A 19,026-nucleotide genomic window follows, 5' to 3' on the forward strand; every position below is an offset into this window, starting at 1 on the left:
TCTTGTTGAAAGGACTATTTTCTTGAGGTTTAATTTTATTTTTCACTACTAAAAAAGAAAATAAAAAAAGTGAAAAGATAAACACACATTAATTACGCTCAATTCTTACATCAGCAAAGTTAATGTAAATAAGATGCAGCCAACAATGTCCAATAAAATAATGTCATCAATTCTTCATGGAAACACATCAATGTAAATTTATCATGGTTGTGTACAGTGGCACTCATATGTCAAATTTATTGAAACTTATTTGTAGAGTGTACACACATATAATACATCCATTAGATTTTGAAACTTGTCTAATTTTGAGCTATAGAGTACTATATTGTATGTTATGATATCTATAGTCAAGCCTGCCAAATAGAGAGTGATGAAACAAGAATCTAAGGTGATGTCACGCTACAGACGTAGAGAGTGATGAAACAAGAATCCTGATAAATAGCCAAGGTGATTCGCACTTTCAGGCAACAGCCAAGGACGCTGGTAAATAAATTATAGCCAATAAGGATCTTAAGGCGTTCCAGAGCTGCAACTTGACGAAACTCATCTGTTTTAAATGGAGAACAAATCGGCCTTCTTTGAAGCTTGTGAAAGGGGTGATTTAGTCGCTGCCATAAACCAGCTCAGACGGACTAATCTTTCATCTGAAGAGATACTGCCAAAGCTGCGACAATCAGGTCAATCTCTTGTTGCACTTTTTATCATTTAAATTAAAAGCTCTGTTTACTTTGTTTGTCTTGCTTAATGAGGTGGTTCCTGCAGGTTTCATCAACAAAATAATAAACACTGATGAAAAAGGAGAGACGGCTTTACATCTAGCTGTAAGGGAAGATTGCCAAAAGCTGGTGGAAATTTTGGTTAAATTGGATCCCAGTTTGTGTGATATTGCCAATAACGAGGGAGAAAGTCCACTAAAATTGGCAGTGAGTTTGAGTATTAGAGAAGCCGTAGAGCTTTTGGTAACTCGCACATCAAACGCCATGCACTGCATTGTGGAGCTTAACCAAGTCGAACTTGTTGAATATCTGCTTAGGAGAAAGATAGACTTGTTAGAGCTTATCAATAAGCCGTACCAGCTGCCAACAAATGATCCTGATGATGTAGGTAATCATGCAGTTGATCCCCAGCATGACCAGCCAATTGTACGAGAAGGGGACACGCCTTTGCACATCGCAGCAAGGAACAAATTCGAGCACGTAAGATGTTTTTGATTAATGATTTCTTAGCGTCTTTTGATATACAAGTATAACCGGAGCATTCACAAATAACCCTACACTTATAACAAGAAATAATGAGACAACTAATTGTCCCTCTTTCTCTTTTTTCAATCCTTATTTTGCTGTATAGATGGTGAATTTGCTGCTGAAGGTTCGTGGGGTGAACAAGCTTGCTCGCAATAGCGAGGGCAAGACACCGTTTGAAATAGCAAAAGAGGTCACGGAGTACCATGAATCTTTCAGGACAATAAGAAGGCTTGGAGATTTTAGAGGGAAGACCAAGCGATTCATGTACTGTGCACCACAGGCAACCCATACAAAGTACATGAAAGCGAGGTTAATGGTAAACAAAGCCTACGAAGACAGACGCAATGCGGAACTAGTTGTGGCGGCGCTATTGGCTGCCATGACTTGTGCCGCTGCCTTCACTGTCCCTGGCGGTTTCAATTCGGAGAGTCGAGTAAAAGAGAATGAAGGCAGCCCTACTCGTCTGCACGATGATCAAGGCACCCCTCTTCTTATACCCCTCGTTTCTTTTAAGCTCTTCATCATTTTCGACTGCGTAGCCTTTTTTCTCTCCCTCTTTGTTTGTATCATGTGGGAGATGAGCTCAGAGCTCACCACAGAGGACAAGATGTTGTTCATGACTGTCAACAGTTTGGTCGTTTGTTGTAGCTTTGGCTTCACCTCTTATGGGTTCATGGCCGCAGTCTACGCCATGCTGGCACGTAAGGCTAAGACCTTCTCTTGGGTTGTTCTTGGAAGTCTCATTGCAATTAGTTCGTGTGGCATCCTCGCATTTATACGTCAGTCCTTACATTTTGTTGTTACGAGGGCGAGATTCCACCGCCTGTGCGGTGTGTCTTGTGTCTTCGATGACATTGTTGAGAAGGTGTGGTGTGGAGCAGAGCGTTGTGGGCTTCTGAACCTCGTGCGTTCAGGTGATGATGTCTCCCGTGATTTGATCTCTGGGTTTTGCATGTTCAAATCTGATGATGGTAGGACTGACAAGTCCCACTCTTCGCCCTCCTGCTGCTGCAACCATGTTTAGCTGTCGCTCTACAACCTCTCTTTGACTTAGCAGAGAAGTTTCCATATTTATATATATATAAAGGAGAAGGTTTCTGTTTTGGGTAACAATAGAGAGAGAAGAGTAAGATGAAAATAAAACATCCTTCCTCTATTTTTATATTAAAATCATAGTAGCGGCTATAGGATATAGTTTTTTGGTTTGTATAATAGTAATCGCTCCAGATTATTGTAAGAGCTCACAAAGCTTAAGGTGAAAGTTTTTGTGTGTAGCCATTAAGAGCTATAGTTTAAGTTTTTTGTATTGTTCAGATTGAAGGTATAAATTTTGATTTTTAGTTTTTGAAAATATGCAAGTAATATATTTGCACATCTCCTCCTCATGATTCATTATTTCCATTTGAATCTTATTTCCCTGCATAGTTGGTTAACAAAGAAGCAATCTCTATGCATTACATTATAGGGCCTTAAGTTGGTTAACTACCATCAAATTTATTCATACATTACAGTGCCTTGCATGTACTTGATAGACGTTGACTGGAGTATAAGGCATATATTCAAAAGACGGTTACAGCTGGGCAACATGCTAGAGTAAACATAAGCGTTGAAGATTAGCATATTGGAAGACTGAGAAATTAAAAAGCATTCTCGACATAAATTATAGTCTATAAATTTAAGTAGTATACATGTCTGTGGTCAATTAAGAATATAAAACTTGACTATAATAATAATGAAAGAGGAGAAAGCAAATGTTCTCGACAGAAGGAAGCGCAATATCGTCCTTGTCGACAGAATGATACATTACCAAACCTCTAAGCGATTCCAAATAAATAATAATAAAATGAACAAAGCAAAAGTGATCTTTAGTTATTCGACTGACACGCTCAAAGCACAAAATGGATAATATTTGTTACGTTTACTATATCCATCTTTACAACTTTTAAAGTTCAAAGACATTAAAAACGACTAGTAGAATAATTATTTTAAATTTATTCTTATGAGCATATTTTAAAGTTATTTTGTTCATCAAAAAAAAAAAATTATTTTAGTTTCATTGTAAATTATTTTATTAAAAAATGAATATGAATAATAGATGGAAAAAAATAACATAAAAGATAATGTTTTCATGTACTAAAAGAGTAAATAAAATAAATTAATGAAAATAATAAGAATTAAAATAAACATTTCTTGTTATTATAGTTACCAGCAATTTGATTTTGTTAAAATTATTTTATTTTAAATTATATATATATATATATATATATATAATTTAAAAATATTTATTTTGAATTTGAAATAATAAATTATAAAACATGTTTATTATAATAGAAAAGACATTATGTTTTAAGAATTAATTAATCTAGAAGTATCAATTTTTAAAAAAAATCAAAAAAAATAATTTAATATTTAATGCTATAATTTTAACAGAATCATCAAAATAAATAATTTTTTTTTGTTAACAAAGAGTTTGCAAAGCTCATGTTCATGATAATAGTTTAAGAAGATGAACGATAATGAGAACAATCCTATATCATATATTAGTTTTTGATAAATATAAATTTAATTCATCTAAATGTGTTTTTATTAATTATAATACTATTATTTAAAAATAAATATAATGTATTGTTAATATTTTATTTATAAAATAGACTTTAATATATATAATAGCCATACCCCTTTTTTTGTCATCCTTGTTGGTTAGGGTTGGTCATTTACATCAATTTGGTTTTACTAAAGGTTTGCAAAGTTTTTGTGTATAAATAGAGATTGCTACCACATTAAGATGAGTGTAAATTAAAAAGTTCCAGCAGTTCAACCATTAGATTGGAAAATTAGCTTGGCAACTTTCAAATAGGGAATGCCTATAGCATAATAAAAGACTAAAGAAAATGTTACAACGAATAAGTGCACTTAGTGATCATAATTTCTTTATCCTTTCATTTATTTTGATTTGACTGCATATTCTTAGGCTACTCCTCCATTTGTCTTGAAGTTGGATTATTTGTTTTCCTTGAAATTATTATTTATTCTTTGTGTTTGAGCACAGATTAAATTCTATATTGATTAAGAATAAATAAATATTATTAAAGTACAATGATTACATTTTACATTGCCAAAAATTAATTTACTCTTGTTCTCTTCCTCCTATATTTTTGCTCCTCAATAACTTCACAATGTGGCTGAATGTAAAGACATCCGTATGCATTCCCTATATACTTCAGGGACGTTTATCGGGATATATGACTCATCTGTAAGGCATTGCCATTGGAATGTATGGATATGTTTGATGAGAATTTGCATTTTCCCTTTATAAGATATATATATATATATATATATATATATATATATATATATATATATATATATATATATATATATATATATATATATATATATATATATATATATATATATATATATATATATATATATATATATATATATATATATATATATATATATATATATATATATATATATAATTGTTATTCACATCTAGTAAATTTTTGATAAATTCATCACTATAATTGCTTTTTAAACAAGACAATAGTAGTATTTTCATTTCTGCCATAATTCTTACATTCCCTTGACTAAGGTAGGATCAACTATAATGATATGATTGCAGTGATATCATTTGTAGGAGGAGAATGAGGTAAGTCTAGATATGTAGAATACTCTGACTAGAATACAATCACCAATAGTAATCCACTTTTTATGTTATGATTTCAACGTGACAAGAGAAGGACAAGTTGATGAAGAACTTAGCTCTAACAAATCTGGCTCATCATGTTCGTGTTGCTTTAACTATGTTTAGCTATTTTTCTACAAGGTAGTGTTGGAATGAAGCTTAGTGTGTGATGTAATAGTCCTCCTTAAACATCACATACTAACAAGAAATTCAAGCTTGGAAAAAATAAGTCAACTTTTACTATTTAATACTTTTAGTGTTGGATGAAGCTTAGAATGTGATGTTTAAGCCCCTCTATAACTTCCACAATTCAATACTTCTTTTCCTCATTCCTATGACTTTCCACTATAATCGTTCTTACCACACAGTAATTGGCACTATCATGTAAATATAGTACTTGCATTAGAATACTTAGTAGTCATATATAATGTATGCTCTATATGAAGAGTTTGTAAATTTTTTGAATGTTTCAAGATATATTCATTCATTATAAGTCAATTTGATTCTTAACTATTATATTTTAAAAATGTTGTAATCTCTTGAATCTATGCAACAATTTGATTCTTAAAATATATTATATCTATAGTACTAATGATAGTGTTAGAATTAAGAGGAGATTGTTTGAATGTTTTATAATTTTTCTAACTTCCACATTATTTTTAACTTTATATTTTTAAGATTTAACTTTTTTTTTCTTTGTTTCTAAAAATACAAATCTTTGAGATAAGATTCTAGATGTTTTTTGAATGTATCTAATATCTTTATATCAAGATGAAATTATAGTTCATTCATTATACCATAATTTAGATCTTGTAGCCTCTTTAATAAATAAAATATTTATTTATGTTTTTTATCTTCGCAGTAAATCACATGCAACACGTTATTAGCCTACCCGCTTTCTTAAAATCGAGAAATCTCATATCAAAGTATCCTAGTATCTATATTTATTATAGTCATCATGGGGAGTAACATGCTAAAAATTTTGCATACACTAAGTTCAAATAAAACTACTTAAACTAAATCGATTCCATCTAAAGCCTATAGATGAAGCCGACCTAGACAAAGTTTAAGTAGTGCAAATCATCAAAAAATAAAAGGTAACATACTGAGGTAGCTCTCTTTCTTCTCTTTCTTAGGCCTTTCTAGCAACACACATAACAAATCTTCTCCTAGGAATTGGTACAAGGATCTTGTCATGTCAACACCTATAAAGGAGACAAACTCACCTTCCTTGACATGAATAAGATGTATAGTGGTGGTCATTGTTGAGTGCATAACCTTATAAATAAAGTTGGCCACATTGTTGAATCTTTGATCAAGATTATTCTGCCTCCACATAAGTCTTTTAATATCCTCCTCAAGTTTGACAGTTCCCTCAACATTTCCCTTTCCATCGTTTCCAAAAGTTGCATGGGGATTATTCATGTCATCTTATTTGTCCCTATCATGATATCTATTAGGGGAGGTGATAGTATCAAGTTCATTAGTGTCACCACCAACACTAGTATCCTTCAGGATGTGGGTCTTAGTTTTGAAAGTGGCAAAAACTTGGGAGGGCATAGGACTCTGATGACTTTGATTACAACTACATTCAATTTCCTCTTAAGGATCATCACTAGTAGTATCCCCCCCTCCTCATGAACATATCTCTCTATTAGATTTCATATTCTACCTTTTAGGGGCCCCATTTTTCATCCCACTACTAGTGGAGTTTGAGCTAATAGGGAAGTAATGCATAACTTTATGATTCCACTATTTCATTTTCAGGCTAGACTTGAGAGATTTCCTTCTACCAACATTAACCTCAACATCACAATCAATAATATTTATGTCCTTTTCCATCTTAACTTGTTGTTGGTTACAAGAGAGAGTGTTATTAAGGTATTTGGCATCAATAATAGGGAAAACTTCCATAGAGATTTGGGGAGTAGAAGTGGAAAGTGAAGGGCTGAGAGAGAAGACTTGGATAGATATGTTGTGAGGACACAAAGAGCCTGGTGGAAGTTATAAAGACAAAACATGAAGGATTGATGAAACATGGTGAAGGACTTATCCATTTCCCTTTCCTTCCTAACATTCTATATATTATCTTTCATTGAATGCACAATAAAGTAAAGAAACAAAATAAGATCACGAATCCTAAAGCTATTTAAGATGGGAAAATGGTAGTAAATGATTATTTTAAATTGAACCTCTAAAGTGAGATAACACACAATAGGATAACATGTCTCATCCCAGGGTTTGGGGAGAACTTCTCTTTCAAATACATGATACATATGCACTAGCTCCTCATCAAATAGAAGAACTTTATAAGATCGGCTTCATCATAAACCCTAGTTCTCTTATGTCATTTTTTACCTTCTAGGGAGAGCCTACTTGCTCTTGCAATTACTTCTTAATTGACCTTAAAAGATATGCCATTCACAATGACACATTTTTCATTCTAGGAATAAATGAACTCCATAGGCACATTCTCATCATAATCCTCAATACATTTTATAAAAGGAATGAGGCCTCCCTCACTTAGGTACAACCAAGGAGCCTCATTTTCTTGAATGAAATATTCAATTTTACTTTGTTCAATATGAACAAGAATGCAACACGTCTTTGTTCTCCCCCTAAATCCATACATGGGTCTTCCATACTTTTTGACATAACCTCACCTTCTTTAGGAAAAAACACCTAGTAAAGCCAAATGGTGAAGTACTTATCAATATAATATTTTTTTTCTAAATAATTCACCATGTCATAATGCTCTATGGGGATAATGCCTAAATCAAATGTAATCTTTGCACAAGTAGAAATCATGATCAACAAGGCATTATTACTCTACCTAGTACACCACCTTATAAAGGGATTATGCCAATTGGAATAAAAAAAGTTTGACTTGTTGATGAAGGTTGCTCCCCTTAAAACCATAAACTCATAACAAAAACAAAGAAACAACAAAAAATGCAAGAACAAAATATGGACTTCTTATTTGTGCTGCAAATGTAGAATTACAAAATTCACAAATATAAAATGCTAACCCACATGGATGCCTTCATTATAATAATCTACAAGACTAAGCTACGAACTACACCTAGAGCTATCCTATACAATGTTTGGGCCTTTCTTAAATAGGCAATTTAATGTCGCTCGAGAAGGTTCTAGACATTGAAACTTAATATCTAGGGTTGATAGACCCTAACAATACCTATAGTCAGCCAAATACATCTTTGACAATTATTTTAGATATTTTGGGTAGCCCAACTTTGAAAGGCCATAACTCATGAACCATTGATCTGATTGGCTATTATAACAACTTTTTAAAAATGCCATCTCCTAATCTACAAACTCAAAACACTACAAGCACCCTTTCATTGAGTTTTCAGACCTCTTCCAAGCACTCTAAGGCCTCCAAAAGTGAGCCTGAAGATTTATCTACAAATATTTTCACCAAAAATCCATCATAACTTCTTTGATACTTAAGTTGGAGCAATGAAATTTTTATGGTAGGCTTATAACTCTAAAATGAATCTTCATGTAGAAAATGAGAACAGTAGATTCCTGCTTCTGGGTAAGATTGTGTGAGAATTTTTGCATCAACATTTTGGATCATACTCAATGATCCATCATCACGATGAGAGTGCTAAGAATGTGATCATTGAGTACAATCTGAAATGTTGATGCAAAAATTCTCATACAATCTTACCTAGAACCAGGAATCTAATTATCATGGATTTTGGAAATCTATTATCTTTAAATGAGAACATTTTGAGCTCGTATGACAAACTTACTAAAAATAGCGAGTTCCCATAAATAGTAACCACCATGTCTACTAGTCCTTATTAAAATAGAAAAGACCAAAAAGAAAATATTTCTAGGTGATGCAAGATTTCTCTTACACACAGGATGCTCCTACATCACTCATCATTATTAATTAAGCCTATCCTATCATCTTTGACAAAATCCCTTCGTATCTTTCCTTAAACACTACACAACTCTCCAAAATTAAAAAGGTGGTAGTAAATTTTTAGTAGAGTAGTCATAATTTTAACAAACACATTCAAATTTAAAATGTTTATTCCACCTTCCCAAAAGGTTGCATACCTAATGAGACCAATAAAAAGTCATCAAGTGTGCAATAGGTGTAACATCTCCATGGAGCTAAATTTGATATTTGACTAGAAGATTTTTTATTGAAACTAGAAGGATATACATATTTTTCTAGTGCCTCAAACACAAAATGTCATTCCTATACACAACAAGGGCATCCATAACTAATTCTCTTCATGGTAAATATGCTGAAAGGTAACACTCTGTAATCTATTAATTAAGGCCCAAGTATCGTTAATGATCGGGGTGATCTTTCAACTCATCTCCATTTCACCTCTATGAACCTCAAGAATAAGATCGGTTTTGATACTACACTGATATACTATGAAAATCAAGATTATATCAAGTTGTCTAAGAATCCAATGTTTCATGATAGCTCTAAAACTATAGACATTAGATATTACTTCATCGAAGATTGCGTACAATAGGGGATCATTTAGCTACACTACACACCTATAGAGGAGAAGGTAGAAGACATTTTGACTAAGGAATTAGGGAAGAAAAAATTCATTTTCTCTAGAGATAAATTAACTATCATGCATACTAGCTTTCTCCCTAAGAGGGAGTGTTAGTTGAGTTGCTTGGAAGGTGTTCATCCATTTGCAATAATTAGAAAAAAAAATTTCTTCCTAGGAAATTTTGTTAGTGTGAAAACAAATATTTTTTTATATATTTGGTCTCTTTAGGCACACCTTGCAATTTAGTGGTTATTAAGTTGTTTTGAGGGTTGATTATTTAGAAAATATTGTGTCATTGTTTGGAAAATTTATTTTTGTATTTTTTATTGGTGAACTTGCAGTTGTGTTATTTTTTTATATTGGCTATGAATTTATTTTCAGTAGCCAAATAATCATTTAAGATAGGAGATTAATAATTTGTGACTGCAATAGTAATTTTCACATTTCTATGGTTACCAATTTCCATTCTTTACAATATTTCCAATGGGGATAAAATTAATTTATCTTTTTTTCTTTTCTCCTCTCTCAACAACACCATTGTGAAATTTTATAGCCATCCAATGCACTAAAAATTGATGTACAAGCTCTTCCAACATGTCTATAATTATTCCCTTCCACTGGTAGAAGCCTCACCTACCCCAACTCTATCCATGACCCTAATGGTCCATTTGGCTATAGGAATAAGAATATGGGAATAGGAATATGTATTCTAGAATAGGAAAAAAGAATACTTATTCCTATTTTGTTTGGTTCAGTCAAAATTTGATGGAGAATACAGGGACCCAAAAATTTATGTTTTCTAAAATAAATAAAATTGGAATAGGAATACATATTCCAATCCACCTATTTAGGTGGAAATGCAAATGCTCATTTTTGGGCCAAAATTGGAATATGTATCCCTATTCACAATTCCAATTTGGTGCACCCAAACCATGATTTTGAGATTTTAATAATTTACATATGCCTATTCCACTCATATTTTGGTTGCCAAACTGACCTTAAAAAAATTGTTTGTATTGAACTTATTAGTAGAGAACCAAGAGTACACATTGGAATATTGTAAAGGAAATAACAACTCTGCAAATGTGGATTACAACACTAGGGAAGAAATCATAGCAATTTTTGGAGAGGAAAGCTCCTTTGAAATAGGGGAGAACTTAGGATAAATTGAAGTTGATTCTCCTAATAACCTTGAAGCTAAAAATTACATGACCAACCGAATAAGCAAGGAGGGGGATTAGATTAATATGGACACTATCAAAGGGTATTTGGATGCCCTTCAAAACAAGATTTCTATGTTGGATGAGGTTTTCCCTTTGATAGTTTCTCTTGATCATTTGAACATGGTGGTGTCTTCTTGTTGAAAGATGTTTGACCACCTGATGCAACATTTGTTGATTGATATCACTACTAGCAAGAGCAAAATTAAGGAGCATATGAAAAAAAAGGGCAAGACTACTCTAGATGACTTCAACAACAAAGCAAGAAAGCAAGAGACCTAGAAGAAGGAACTTCACTACCTCACTGAGAATTTGGAGGCTATTAACAAAACCAACTAAATAGCTATTTGTTGCTCTTCTTTTTGGGTTGTTTCTAGTATAATGCTTTAAATACCCATGATATTATGAATATTATTTCATTTTGGTTTTCCCACTCTTTTGAAACAAAGGATTTATACCGTGTGTGGTATTAATAGGATATATTTTTTTAAATTTTGAACTGGACCTATATGGTTAAGAATAGTAATTTTAGTGTTAATTTAAATTGATCTTCTGGCTATGGTTTGTATAGCTAGAATCTCCTTTTTGTTGTTTTTGATATTTTGAAGTAGCTTGGTTGGTCGTACAGTGGTCTAGCCTTTTTTTTCTTCATGATCTTTGTTGTGCTAAAATGCTGCAATGAGATTATTTGTACGAAATCATGGTCCTCTCCCTACCTAAGGTCTTTGTTGTGCTGTAATGCTCTAATAGAACTCTTTATATGAGATCATGGCCCCCTCCCTACATACGTAATAAAAAATGATAAACCAATTTATCATTTTTCAATGCTTTTAAAAAAGTTTTTTTGTGGGGTTCTCCAGCATTAATCCACCAGATGATTCAAACAACTCTGCACACTTATGCTAGAACATAGGATGAATAGCAATTAGATCGAGATAAAAAAAATTAAAAGAGAGAACAACAACCTGGAAGCAACGCTCATAATATGGATTAAACATACGTCTAAGGCCGAATTGCTTAAAATTTTGTAAATTTCCTTTTCTAAAGTGGTAGGGATGGTGTGCATGGGATACGATCTGCATGGTTAGAAAATTAAGCTATATATGTTTAAATGTCAACATTCATGTATAGCCATATATGCTATGGGTTCATCCCGTATCATGAATACGTTAAAACATGAGCGAGGCTTGTGATGGCCGGGAATGATGTGACTGTAGAGGAATAGAATGACGTAACGTTCTGTCAAGTCTAACTTACACAAGCAAACATATAACCAAGTTGAATTAATAACACAGAGCCAACATATAACCAAGTTGAATTAACAACACACAGCCAAGACAGAAGGTCCTCTTGGAGAATGTCCACCATAACTAATCAAACAGCTTTCTTTCGAGCTTGTGTAAATGGCGATTTAACGACTGCAAAACGCCTAGTGAGAGATACCAATCTGTCAAGTTTAGATGAATAGAGGACGCTACACAACAAGATGTGTAAACACGCAGCAGCATTGGCAAGAAATCCAGGTTGTTCTGTTCCCATTACTTCTTTCTAATAAATAGAAAAAGCTCTTTTCTACTCGATTTTTGTGCTTAACTAGTCCATTCATATTTAAAAACAGATATTTTACAAGAGTTAGCAGCAAAGTCATCGACAGAGTTAAGCAAATTGATAGAAAAAGGCGGACAACCAAGGTAACACGGCTTTGCATTTGTCTCTAAGGAATGATCGTGAGGAGCCGGTGAAAGATCACATAGATATGATAAAATTGTCGGTCTGGTTGAGAGCGGAGGTCTGAGGCTGTGGGTTATCCCATGGTCTCGGGTTCAAACCTCTTTCTATGATTAACAGGTGGGACAGTCATACAAGCCTGTTGTCCTCCCGCAGAGGATTAGTCTCACCTCATCTAGCCTCTTCTGAGCACAGCGCTGGACTGCAGGGATACCTCTGTGTTAGAAAAAAAAAATTGGTACGCCTTCACCCCAATTTGTGTGATTGTGCAAATAGAGAAGGCGAAACTCCACTAAAATTGACAGTCAGTTTGGGATTCGAAGAAGCCATGGAAATATTAATAACTTGCACATCAAACGCCCTACACTGCATTTGTGAAAAATCAAACTATTGCAGTCACTGATTATTAATCTCCTATCACAAATGATTATTAAACTGCTGAAAATAAATTTTCAGCTAATATCGAAAAATAACACAACTGCAACTTCACTTAAAATACGGAAAGAAATGCGCAACAGAATCAACACAATATTTCGGGACAAATTGTCCCTGAAAAAACCCCTAAGGGAAAACCAGTTCTACAGATGAGAAATTATATTAAACTTCAGCAAATCAAGAGATACAAAATTCCTTGCCTCACACTGGCAGAACTCCGACAACCTCCTAATTTCTCCCACTGATATTTCTCACTGCTATCCCTGCGCTAACACTGCGCCCTTGCTAACACTGCAAGACTGTTTGCTAACACTGCAAACTGCTTCACAAAAGCTTCTCATTGTGCCCTTGCTAACACTGCAAGACTGTTTGCTAACACTGCAAACTGCTTCACAAAAGCTTCTTCCTTGTGCCCTTGTTAACACTGCAAGACTGTTTGCTAACACTGCAAACTGCTTCACGAAAGCTTCTCCCTTGCTAAAACTGCAAGACTGTTTGCTAACACTGCAAACTGCTTCTCCAGAAGCTTCCTGCCTTTTGTCTCCAAATGCCCCCTAGACCCCTTTTTATACTACTCTCGTTGGTAAACCAACGACCGAGATTAAAACAAACCAACGGCTGAGATTAAGACAACTCAACAGCCAATAATAGAATTGGTTGCAAGGTGTCCAAAAGGGAATCTCTAAAATTAGTAAATAATAACCATTTACTAATTTTTGGCAAGTGGACAAACAACTGTCCAAACCATCCATAAATACAACCGCTATTCATAGATAAGGACGAACAGCTATCCAAGCTACCCATAAATAGTGCTGCTATTTTCGGGTCAGAAATAACAGCTGTCCAACTAACAATAATTAACACTCCCTCTTAGCGAGGAAGCTGTTCTGCATGACACCCATCTTATCTCTGAAGAAGATAAATTTGGCCTTTCTCAAAGCCTTCGTCAGAATGTCTGCTACCTGCTCATCTGTAGGTATGTATTGTAGTCAAACAACTCCCCTTTGTACACAATCTCTGATGAAGTGATATCTGATATCTATATGTTTAGACCTATCATGAAACACTGGATTTTCAGACAACTTGATGCAACTCTGATTGTCACAATGTATCATAGTAGTCTCAACCTTCTGACCAAACAAGGCTACTAACAACTTCCGAAGCCATATAGCTTCACATGTCGCCATGCTAGCTGCTATGTATTCTGCTTCTGCTGAACTTAGAGCCACAGACTTCTGCTTCCTGCTGAACCAAGATACAACTCCTGATCCCAAGCTGAAACAACACCCTGAAGTGCTCCTTTTGTCTGTTGTACTTCCTGCCCAATCTGCGTCAGTATAGCCTATCAACCTGATACCTTCACCTTGAACATATCTGATCGCATACTCGACTGTACCACACAAGTAATGTAGCACATGCTTAGCCGCTCTCCAATGCATTCTCTTTGGTTCAACCATGAACTGACTAAGAGAGTTTACTGCAAATGCTATATCTGATCTAGTGTTGACCAAATACATAAGCGAACCAATCAACTGTCTATATAAAGTGGGATCTACATCTTTCTCCTTAGATGTATCGTCATGCTCTGTGCTCACATCCGGAACACCTGTCACTGTCTCACGAAGCAATCTAAGTGCTCCATGATGAATATGGCCCAACCTCCTATGCCATAGCTCTCCAAGATCTCTAAGATTATTGTTGCTCATAAGTGCCTTAGGAGTATCAAACTGCAATCTATAAAGGCGACCACTCCTAACTCCAATAGTTATGGGTGATTTCCAATCCTTGTGCTTAATCAACGCATGTGTCCCTCTAAAGAGTACATTATACCCCCTATCCTGAAGAACAGATACAGAAATCAAATTCATACCTAAGCCCGGCACATATAACACATCATGAAGAGAAATTATCTTTCCATTCTCCCTCTGAAACTGAACAGTCCCTTTCCCAACAGGGTTGAGTTTGGACAAGTTTCCCATAGAAATCTGGATGTTGGTGTCCTCCTCCTTGTAACTGGAGAAGTACTCTCTAACTCCTGTCATATGAAATGACACCCCACTATCTATATACCAAACACACTGTGAGGTTGAGCTAACCATACAAGCTATGAGTGCAAACTCATCTTCCATTCTGCTGGAGAGTTCTTCTGCACTTGCTGAAGCTGCCACCTGCTTCTTACCCTTTTTCCTCTCTGGGCAATCACTGACATAGTGGCCAAACTCGTGACATCCAAAGCACTTAACCTTAGAAAGGTCCTTCTTCTTCTTTTCACTTTGTGAATTTGATCCTTTGCTAGATCCCTTCTTTGCTTTCCCTTTACCCGCTAGGGCAACGTTCTCTTGTTCCACCTCATTTTTCTGACTCTTGTTGGCCCCATTGATAAGACTTAGTCTAAACTCCTCCTGAGTGAAATCAGTCCATAGTCGATCCCAACTCGGTAAAGTATCTCGTCCACTGACAACTTGAACAAAGACACTCCATTGTTTAGTAAACCCATTTAGGGCTATTCTCACTAGCTCATCATCACTAGGGCTATCTCCAACAGCTGCTAACTCATCCTTGACAAGTCTGAGCCTGGTGAGGTAACTTGTGACATCTTCTCCCTGATTCATCCGGGTATTCTTTAGCTTCTCTCTAAGAATCAACTTCCTGTTAGTGGTAGCATTCTGGTACAGATTTAGAATGGTGTCCCACATCTTCTTTGCTGTATCTAGCTCCGAGATATGTGGAACAATATGATCCTTGACACCATCAAGGATAATCCTCCTCGCTTTGGCATCGTCCTTCCTATATGCTGCAAGCTGTGTTGCATCCGTTGGTACAGGTACACCACTGGTAGCATAATATTTGATACCATTCTCTTCCAACAATAAAGAAATTCTGGCCTTCCAGACACCAAAATTTGAGGCACCATCCAATCTATCCTGATCTCTCAAACCAGCTGAAGCCATCTCAAGGGTTTAAAGCAATAATAAATCTAAAGAGATCAAAATTTCTTTCCTAGGGCAAAACTCTTCTACCCTTAACAATGCTCTGATACCATGTGAAAAATCAAACTATTGCAGTCACTGATTATTAATATCCTATCACAAATGATTATTAAACTGCTAAAAATAAATTTTCAGCTAATATCGAAAAATAACACAACTGCAACTTCACTTAAAATACAGAAAGAAATGCGCAACAGAATCAACACAATATTTTCGGACAAATTGTCCCTGGAAAAACCCCTAAGGGAAAACCAGTTCTACAGATGAGAAATTATATTAAACTTCAGCAAATCAAGAGATACAAAATTCCTTGCCTCACACTGGCAGAACTCCGACAACCTCCTAATTTCTCCCGCTGATATTTCTCACTGCTATCCCTGCGCTAACACTGCGCCCTTGCTAACACTGCAAGACTGTTTGCTAACACTGCAAACAGTCTTAATTTAGAATGGCGTCCCACATCTTCTTTGCTATATCTAGCTCCGAGATATGTGGAACAATATGATCCTTGACACCATCAAGGATAATCCTCCTCGCTTTGGCATCGTCCTTCCTATATGCTGCAAGCTGTGTTGCATCCATTGGTACAGGTACACCACTGGTAGCATAATCCTTGATACCATTCTCTTCCAACAATAAAGAAATTTTGGCCTTCCAGACACCAAAATTTGAGACACCATCCAATCTATCCTGATCTCTCAAACCAGCTGAAGCCATCTCAAGGGTTTAAAGCAATAATAAATCTAAAGAGATCAAAATTTCTTTCCTAGGGCAAAACTCTTCTACCCTTAACAATGTTCTGATACCATGTGAAAAATCAAACTATTGTAGTCACTGATTATTAATCTCCTATCACAAATGATTATTAAACTGCTGAAAATAAATTTCCAGCTAATATCGAAAAATAACACAACTGCAACTTCACTTAAAATACGGAAAGAAATGCGCAACAGAATCAACACAATATTTTCGGACAAATTGTCCCTAGAAAAACCCCTAAGGGAAAACCAGTTCTACAGATGAGAAATTATATTAAACTTCAGCAAATCAAGAGATACAAAATTCCTTGCCTCACACTGGCAGAACTCCGACAACCTCCTAATTTCTCCCGCTGATATTTCTCACTGCTATCCCTGCGCTAACACTGCGCCCTTGCTAACACTGCAAGACTGTTTGCTAACACTGCAAACTGCTTCACAAAAGCTTCTCATTGTGCCCTTGCTAACACTGCAAGAGTGTTTGCTAACACTGCAAACTGCTTCACAAAAGCTTCTTCCTTGTGCCCTTGCTAACACTGCAAGACTGTTTGCTAACACTGCAAACTGCTTCACGAAAGCTTCTCCCTTGCTAACACTGCAAGACTGTTTGCTAACACTGCAAACTGCTTCTCCAGAAGCTTCCTGCCTTTTGTCTCCAAATGCCCCCTAGACCCCTTTTTATACTACTCTCGTTGGTAAACCAACGACCGAAATTAAAACAAACCAACGGCTGAGATTAAGACAACTCAACAGCCAATAATAGAATTGGTTGCAAGGTGTCCAAAAGGGAATCTCTAAAATTAGTAAATAATAACCATTTACTAATTTTTGCAAGTGGACAAACAGCTGTCCAAACCACCCATAAATACAACCGCTATTCATAGATAAGGACGAACAGCTGTCCAAGCTACCCATAAATAGTGCTGCTATTTCCGGGTCAGAAATAACAGCTGTCCAACTAACAATAATTAACAGCATTGTGGAGCTTAACCAGCTCAAGCATGTTAGATATTTAATTAAGCAAAAAGTGGACTTGTCAAATCTTATCAATCAGCCTTACCAGCCTCCCACCATTTCTCCCCCTCAAATAAATTATCCTACAAACCCACCCGGTAGTCCTCCTGCTAATCTGCCAATTCACGGAGGAGATCAGCAACATGACTACCCAATTGTTCGGCATGGGGACGCCCCTTTGAACATTGCAGCAAGGAACAAATATGACCACGCAAAGATTCTTCTAGGGTTTGATGCTCATTATTATTCATAATGTTTTGGAGTTTTACTGATCTGTTCATTTTGAAAGGCTCTAATTGTCCCTCTTTGATTTCATTTTGCATCTTTTGCGGTGTAGATAGTGAATTTGTTGCTGAAAGTTCCTGGGGTGAACAAGCTTACCCGAAACAGCGAGGATAAAGCACCATTTGAAATTGCAAGAGAATTCACTGAGTACGATGAATCTTTCAGGATTATAAGAGAGCTGTCGAACTATAATAGAAGGCCAAAGCCATTCATGTACTATACGCCAAAGGTGAGCTACAGTAAGAACGCAAAAGCAAGGTTTCTCATTAAAAAGGCCTACGAAGAGACGCGCAATGCAGAACTAGTTGTGGCAGTGCTTTTGGCTACACTGACATGTGCAGTTGCATTCACTGTTCGGGGCGGTTGCAATTCGGACTATAAAATGGAGAAGTTCTGAGGGAGCCCTGTTCTTATGTCCTCCTTTTCGTTTAAGCTCTTTGTTATTTTCAATTGCATAGCCTTCTTTAAAGCACTCTTTGTTTGCATCATGTGGGAGATGAGCCTTGATTTTAGCATAGGCAACAAGACGTTGTTCATGTCTATAAACACTATGGTGACTTGCTGCAGCCTTGGCTTCATGTCTTGTGGATTTATGGCTGCAGTCTACGCCATGCTAGCGCGTAAGGTTCAGACATTCTCTTGGGTGATCGTAGGATATCTCATTTTTTTTGCTGTTGGTGGTAGTCTTTTAACTTTTTCCCTAGGGCTGCACATTGGAGTGAAGCAGGCCAGATTCGACCACCTGTGTGGTGAATCGTGTATTATGGATGAGATTGCTAAAGGTTTATGGACTTGGGCTGAACATTGTGGGCTTCTGGATCTTTATCGTTTACCTGAGAGATTTTCCCATGAGTTAATCATTGGGAATGTCAAGCTCAGTGGTATAGCATCCTAGAAGACTCGCTCGTCCCCACTTCTTAACACAAGTTATCTAATCATTCACAACTTCAAGCCATTGTAGATTACGTGTAGACAGTGCATGTTGTACGACTCGGCTATCCTCCTTATAAATGTAGCGTTGACCAAATTTTAAAAATTTGAAAATAAAGTGAATTTTTTTGAAATTTTCAATACTCAATCTTCATGATGCATATTTTGTGATCGA

General features: G+C 35.6%; 1 protein-coding gene and 1 pseudogene across 1 annotated transcript; both read left to right on the top strand.

Annotated features, from left to right (window-relative positions):
- The first annotated feature begins 452 nt into the window (after nucleotides 1–452).
- Nucleotides 453–2,595, top strand: LOC149577401 (uncharacterized). The gene is made up of 3 exons (XM_089823782.1): nucleotides 453–677; nucleotides 763–1,196; nucleotides 1,348–2,595. The coding sequence occupies exons 1-3, from the start codon at nucleotides 557–559 to the stop codon at nucleotides 2,266–2,268; spliced, it is 1,476 nt and encodes a 491-aa protein (XP_089679908.1). The 5' UTR covers nucleotides 453–556; the 3' UTR covers nucleotides 2,269–2,595.
- Nucleotides 2,596–12,068: 9,473 nt separating this feature from the next.
- Nucleotides 12,069–18,816, top strand: LOC149577402 (uncharacterized; annotated as a pseudogene).
- Nucleotides 18,817–19,026: the final 210 nt, after the last annotated feature.

This window comes from Cupressus sempervirens, chromosome 1, assembly GCF_028749045.1.
Source record: "Cupressus sempervirens isolate cs-2001-9-10 chromosome 1, ASM2874904v1, whole genome shotgun sequence".
NCBI lineage: Eukaryota > Viridiplantae > Streptophyta > Pinopsida > Cupressales > Cupressaceae > Cupressus > Cupressus sempervirens.

Coding starts and splice junctions, on each gene's coding strand:
- LOC149577401 (XM_089823782.1), top strand. CDS start 557: ATGGAGAACAAATCGGCCTTCTTTGAAGCTTGTGAAAGGGGTGATTTA. Junction 678..762: donor GCCAAAGCTGCGACAATCAG/GTCAATCTCTTG, acceptor TGGTTCCTGCAG/GTTTCATCAACAAAATAATA. Junction 1,197..1,347: donor CAAGGAACAAATTCGAGCAC/GTAAGATGTTTT, acceptor TTTGCTGTATAG/ATGGTGAATTTGCTGCTGAA.